Source organism: Opisthorchis viverrini (genome assembly GCF_000715545.1).
Source record: "Opisthorchis viverrini unplaced genomic scaffold opera_v5_7, whole genome shotgun sequence".
Lineage (NCBI taxonomy): Eukaryota > Metazoa > Platyhelminthes > Trematoda > Opisthorchiida > Opisthorchiidae > Opisthorchis > Opisthorchis viverrini.
In genome coordinates, this window is record NW_008751663.1 from 3198736 (window position 1) to 3205814 (window position 7079).

Sequence of the window (7079 nt, forward strand, 5' to 3'; positions counted from 1 at the left end):
ATTGTTTACCCAACGAAAAACGGACCGAAATGTGCTTTAGCTTTCAGGTTTTGACAGTTCAGCTACATGGTCCTAGCGTATATGAAAAATGTTTTTCACCGCAGATTGGTTAACAGGATGCGATACACTACTGTCTCTTTTGCCAGAACATTTTTAATAATTTTGCAATTGGCTTTCAATCTGGCCTTCCCCAAGAACTACAAAAGATATAAGCCTGCCCAATTACAGGTAGCTCTACTGTGGATGAATGCATGTGTAGCTTGAAAGCAGTGGAATTGTTTGAGTTCCGGAAGATTTCAGGTTATGACTGCCTTTCATATTCGTAATTTGCATCAAGTTACGATTCCATTTAATAAGTATTCTGTAGCGTATTACCAAACGTTCGATGTTCGAAAGCAGGGCGTCAAACGTTCAGGCCTTGACTTGTGTGACTCAAAGGACGCTGGAGCAAGCATAAGGGAAATTTGAAGGACAAAATTAGAGCGTTTGATCCTGCCCAGGATTCTTTTTAGAAGGAACTTGGCATGTATTTGATTACCGCACAGCCTGAAAACCAATGAATGCTAAAGATCTTCCGGATATTCGAATTTAGCTGTCTACGTCAAAGTCGAGCGTTTTGCGTTAAATTTGTGTTTAGATTATCCGATGAATTCCGGCATGTCTCATAGAATAAACTGACTTAGAAACAACATTCTTCAGATTTGCAAAACTTCTGAAATTCGGCAGCGTGTATCAAATCTTCCATATATATCTTAGATTTTGTGTATACGAAATAAATCTGAGTGAATATTTATACTACCAAGCTGGAAACCAATGACTCCTTTTAAGGTGTTAAACAGTGAAAAAATTGTGTTGCACGAGACAGTTAGCAACACTGTCCTTAGTTACTCCTTATGTAAGTTTCTTTCAATGTCGCATTTGTGCCTTTTAACTGGAAAGCATGATATAATTCGTTGTCTTTCTTATGCAGATCATCAGCCTTCCACGTGTAAATGCGTTTGTCATATGGATGATTTTGAAGGTCACCGGGGTCTTGCGGAAATGTCCTCCCCGATAAACGTTTTGTTCTCACCTCGAAGTCGGCCGCAACCGCAGCTGCCGTATAAAACAAAGCTCGCGGAATCCAAATCTCCGCATTCCCTTCCGACCTTGTACCCGGATGAAGGGTTAACACCAAGCACTGAGGACTATCCCACGTCACGGTCAGGTTTATCAAAGAAACCAACATTTTCACTGCCAAGTATTCTTTCCCGACGGAAACAAAAATCACAACGGAAGAAGGAAGAAGGAGCAGTTTCATCAGAGTCAGGTGCCGTAGCAAACGCGTTATCTGGAGATCATTCAAGACAACATATATTTACGTTCGATTCACCATGAATAGGACGTACCAATATGGGACCAAATCAGATGCTTGATGGTATTTGTCACCACGAAAGGTTCATAGCTGTGTGCTAAACAGATCAGAGGGTGCCCGTGCACAGGCCGATCAACCTCTATTGCATTCCTGTATCAAATGTGAGCAACTGCAGTACGCTGCAGCCCTGTCTAGCATTCAGTGATCATTATGTACATTATCGATTCCGTTCTTTCTTCCTCCAATCCCAAATGCCCAACTGCATTCACTGACCTAAAATCCCGACCAGTTTATTCAACGTTAACAAGAAAAACAACAACATTGACATTCAAACATGACCTCAAATTCGAGTGCCGATCATTTTATGGTGCTTAGTTTTATACAGAGAAGAAATATGCTAGGAAAATGGCACTTTTGAACTCTGAAGCCGGGAAACTATGCGGTTTGTACCTATATAGAAAAAACCCTACTGTCACTATATTTGAGGGGAGCTGGTTGACATTAACTAGCTACTGCCAATCACATAGTCATACGTTTCTTCTCGTGTCATCCCAATTAGCAGGTCCGGTAATCTCCAAAGGACAAACTTTCCGATGATCTCCGCTGACATTTTGGATTTCTTAAGATTGCAAGCTCAGGAAGTACAAACCGAGTTGCCCTTGTGCATCTGTCAGAAACAATGGTTATTCATTTCCAATTTTGGGACGAAATCTAGGAAAAGAAATTCAATGTTGTTTGTTTTCTGGCATGATAAAAGTGGTTTATGGGAATCCGCTTAGCAAAAAGTGGATGGGTTTGGCTTTTAAACTGACAAATGACATTGCTGTGATATGAACTCGGTAATTAGGAAGTGGCAGTGAGTGTTCGCCACACGAGGTAATTCTTGGTTCGATCACATTGATCGCCACTGTTAACTGCTAAGCGTTTGCCCCGCATTACTTTTTGTGAATGGATTCGCAAATAAACTTGTGGGAGAGGACAATTATGGTTTCGTCTAGCTTGAGGGGTGAAGACAAAAGATCGTACATCTGGGAGAAAAAAATATGTTGTCAAGGGCCGCAGAGATAAAGGTAACAACATGGATTGAATATGGGTCACATTTCCGATATATGTTCGTCAAACAGTTTTACTCGTCAGAGACTAGTCCGTGGTTGGCAGGAATCCAAAACAAAATAAGAAATTCGTGTGACGCACCCACCTCTCGGCCAAGTGAGTGCTACCGCCTGTATGCCTGGCTGGCGCAATAACAAGGCCAGATGTGCGAGACCGTCTGCAGTGGCCTGGAGCTTCCTTCTGATAGAATTCAACGAATTTGATGTCACGTTGTAGGTTAATGGGAAAACTACTTTGACCCGGTGTTCCCTGTCCATCAGTTGAGTCGAAGCGGAAGTGGTGACGGTTCATCGTCATCCTTTCTGAAAGCTGGCTGGGAAATATTCAGACATTTGTTTAAACAGTTATCTCGTCGTTGCTCAAGCAATATGGCTAACCCCACAGGAACTGACACACTGACAAATGCCCATTGACGTGATTGGACGAGGCAGTCTGTTTTGTTGTTCTTGTCAGCTTTGTGAACGGCTTGTAGTGGACAAAGCAGTTGCAGTAAACATTGTTCTTACTAGTGATTCATTAATCAGATCAGCCCTGAAATTCTGGCAGGAATCAACAGGTTTTCCTGTACACCATGCATCAGCCTTTCGAGAAGTAATCTGCATTCTAGTTTTTTTGTCGGAAAACTGAGAAATTCCAGCCGTTTTTCCAAACATTTGTCAAAACGCACAATTTTGGATTGGTGAAACAAATGCGGCGTGGAGTTTCTTTTATACCTAATTGGCAGAAATAGTGAAGAAATGTACATAGCCCCAAATCCACCTTGGTTTGCAGAGAATAGGGGAATGAACAGAACGAAATTTCGTTTGACCCGCGTTATACTAGTCTTGCTTCAAGAATTCCTCAATGTAAACAAGTACAGTACGAACTATGTGATATATTGTTCTGACAACGCATGGTGGACTTGAATTCAGTGGGCTGTGCGCATCAAATAAGACAGTACGGACAGAAAGCCACGCCCAGCTATCTGGTTGCGTGCACTCATTCGTAAATTTCCCTACTGCAAGTTGGGTAAGCACTGATTTACATATCTAAGCAAACTCCCACATTATATAAAGCTAAGAACTTTGTCCTACAGGACTGTTAGGGTTCAGAAACGATGGCAGAATACGTCTACAGGTATTAGAAAATCACAAAGATGTACAGCAGACACAACTGGAGCAGAAACACGGTCCCACCACCGCACCTGTTGTGTTTCGAGAGATATCATCTATCAGTTCATACTATTTCGAAAACTAAACAAAGGTCCACCCGATATATATAGAGCATCAGTGAAGTATGTTGAACGTGGTGAGCGTTGTGTAGTGCGATACTGTAAAATTCAGTCAACGTGATGGAAATGCGCAGGGTAAAGGCACATCGAAACTTGTCATTTGTGGCTTAGGTTTTATTCTAGAAACTTGAGAGCGCAAAACTTATTGGTCAATATACTTAGGCACATGGGGAGATGAAAGCCGTGCCTCATTGAGCCACTTGCCAGATGCAGTTGCAAAAGGGTGTGAAAACACAGAAGGGTGTTTTTCAAGTACGTGTGGGATACGGACTAACTATGGATGTTAGTTGGTTGCATCTAATGTACTCTAGATTGAATCGTCAGGTTGAACCTACTGGTGGTCGAGGGATGTATTGTTGTCCACTGATTGGAATATCTTGGTTCAAATATCCTTTAGGTTTCACTGGACGTTTAACGTAATTTAGTCACAATGGCGATGAAGCAGCTTTGAAGTGATTCTTGGCTTTTCATGATGGACTATCTTGACAAGCATGAAGAAATCCGAATCCGAAATTTCTAAAAAGGACTCCGGCTCCATGTTAGGAAAGCGCTTTAAAGTGGCACCTTCTGGCAGTCTGAACGTCAAATCGATTACGAGTTTTTGTATTCTTTTAGAAGGACCCTAGTAAATTCTACCGTGGCCTCTGAATTCCACCACTATTTGTCACATACATGAATCCATGCGTGACGTTGAACATGGTGCTTTATATCACTGCTGCATGCTATGACTGAATTTGTCACCACTAGTTTCCACACAAATCAAATAGAAATCTCCTGATTTATCATCCGGAAATTTCACCGGTTAAGCACATCTTTGTTTCTTTGGCATAGGGGAGAATATTTCACCAAGTTCAACTGGAACCAATGAGAGGCCAGAGCCCTTGGCCCGCGTTTACAACTCAGCAGCATTGAGTTGTCAAAGGGACAATAGGCAGTGAACGGCGCGGGGTTAAAGGAAAAAAATCAACGAGTTTTCTAGTAGTAAGAATAAATGCAGAGTAAATAAAAAGCGGGTAACGGTGAAAAGTTATTTGTGGCTGATTTCCTACAGGAGATTTCAAGTATTCCTAACTGGTGTACTGCATGGGCGAACCCTGATATGATCTAATGGTTTTCTGGCATGAATCACATTACATTGTCAAGATTTACAGCACAAAATCAACCTGAAAAGTGACGACCGATTCAACATGACAGGTGTTATCCTCCGCATGCAGGATGGATGTAAAGAAAGTCAAAAGGCCAGATCAGTGCTGCTTGGTAGACACGTCAGTCCCGAATCCAATTTCTGATAAATATTTTTATCTTGTTCACAGATTACTTGAATAAAGGACGGCCCAGTACATGAGCTGAGAAAGTAGATGTTGCATTGACCTGTGATCATCCTACCTCAAGGGGACATTATTATTACGTTTTTCTCCAGAATGTTTTCTCGTTCTGAACAGATTCCTAGTACCAACTGGAAAAAATAATGTTATGATCACTTGCATCAAACTAGTTCATTGAACAGTTACCAGATCCCCTTCAAATGCCTTTTTGAAGTTTCCGTTAGCCAAATAGTACATACCTGGCTGTCAACCACTGGGTAGAAATAGCGGTTAGTTGTTAGCTTGCGCACTGAACTGAGTCATCAACTAATCGTAGCGTCCACCTGACCACTTCTTAAGGGACTGCTTCTAGCTTGCCAAGCTACATACTGTTTACTTTTACATTGAGCTATTTCTGCACACCAAGAGTTTCAGTAGATTCTACTGTCGGTAGCTGCCACCGGATTACTGTAAGTTTTGCGTCCAACCGTTTAACGGTAATCAGATATTTCAGGTCATATTGATTTTGACTGCGAGTTGAAGTCAGCGTGCATACAAGAAAACTTTATAAAACGGCTGCAGACCTAAATCGTCCAATATTTTAATGTACAACGTAGTTAAAATGCTCCGTCCAACTTAACTGTTTTACAGTAACGGCTGTTTTGTTGCTTTCACACGGAAGTGCTAGTTACATTGAGCAATGAGAAGGCTAAGATTTGCGCTGACCTATCAAAATGTGCCCTCTATCTAAAATGCTTTTCACTGCAGCCGGTGATTTTAAGTTAGACGCTCCTGGCGTAGTGACTACGAAAGAAATTCAGTTAAGTGACCCCATAAGACGCAACAAAGCTGTGCCGAAAAAACTGCGGGAAAGTTGGGGTTAATCTAATACGTCTAATACGTCTGGTAAGGTAAGCTGCAATTTTGCAGTTTACTAACTTATAGCTCATCGACGTCGCAAACAGGTGCTTTACATGTTAATACTTGGGTTTTATGATTCAACCTGAAGGAAAGTTGAATGAGTTATTCATCTGCGCGCTGATACAGCAAGATAGGTCGTCACACATCCCATGAGGATGTGTTTGAGGACAAGAGAACCTAGCTTGCACATAAAGACTTATGTATTCATGGTATTCACTTATTTACGGTTGTGGAAATGGGTCTTCTGCAAACTCAAGGTACCTGGTCCTTAGAGTGTAGGAAAGATTATGAAATTCTCACCTTCTATCGAAATGGGTCTTTAGGATACCTCGCTCCATCACCCAGCTTCAAAAACTTGTACTATTGATATCACCATGACCTGGGTACTGACTCATCTTGAAGGGTGGCTGAGAGCATGAACCAGCACCGTCGACTTCGAATTGAGGAAGCCCTATTCCAATCTAGGGCGGGCTTGATGGAATCATAATTTTATCTCAGTGTGTGCATACTTATATTAAAATTTCTTTCCGCCGACAGAAACACCACGGAACGTTTGTGAAGCTCAGTCCTGTTGTCAATGAGGACAATCTCTGTAAGATGAAAGAAAGTATATTCAGTACATGTGGTGCCTTGGTCGTGACGGAGAATCGTTTCATACTTTATCAAAAAGGGTCAACAACTAGGAGTATGAATTTTAGTCTCTCAGTCTGAGGCCAAACAACATACCATTATTCGCACAATCAGTAAGGATAAGTGAGAGAGAGAGTAGGTCGTAGATAAATCACCAAAGACGCAGCGACGAATAAAATGTATGGAGTGGATCGAGAGCCAGGGTTCTTGGGATTGACTGACCGATGTTGCGGTCAAAAAGTTTCGGGTAGTTGTGGAAGTATATTTCAAACCTGTAAATTCTAGTGATCAAGACGCTTACGTCAATAGGCATTCTTATCTAGGTACCTTCTTTTCTGATAACCATCCAAATTAACAGATAGTGGTGCATTTCACTGACATAACTTCCAGCTCCCATAGACAGTCAGGAAGGCATTTCATCATCATCATCATCATCATCATCATCATCATCATCATCATCATCATCATCATCATCATCATCATCCTC

General features: G+C 41.6%; 2 protein-coding genes across 2 annotated transcripts in view; one reads left to right on the top strand and one right to left on the bottom strand.

Annotated features, from left to right (window-relative positions):
* Nucleotides 1-1710, top strand: part of T265_00735 (hypothetical protein) — a gene marked incomplete at both ends in the record, with an annotated part of 51672 nt that extends 49962 nt beyond the window's left edge. The window contains one exon of the mRNA XM_009164584.1: nt 971-1710. Within this exon, the coding sequence (XP_009162848.1) occupies nt 971-1377 (407 nt within the window). The remainder of the gene's footprint in view (nt 1-970) is intronic.
* T265_00737 (hypothetical protein) overlaps nt 1-7079 on the bottom strand; it is a gene marked incomplete at both ends in the record, with an annotated part of 150759 nt that overhangs the window by 126267 nt on the left and 17413 nt on the right. Inside the window, one exon of the mRNA XM_009164586.1 lies at nt 1073-1330. Within this exon, the coding sequence (XP_009162850.1) occupies nt 1073-1330 (258 nt within the window). The remainder of the gene's footprint in view (nt 1-1072; nt 1331-7079) is intronic.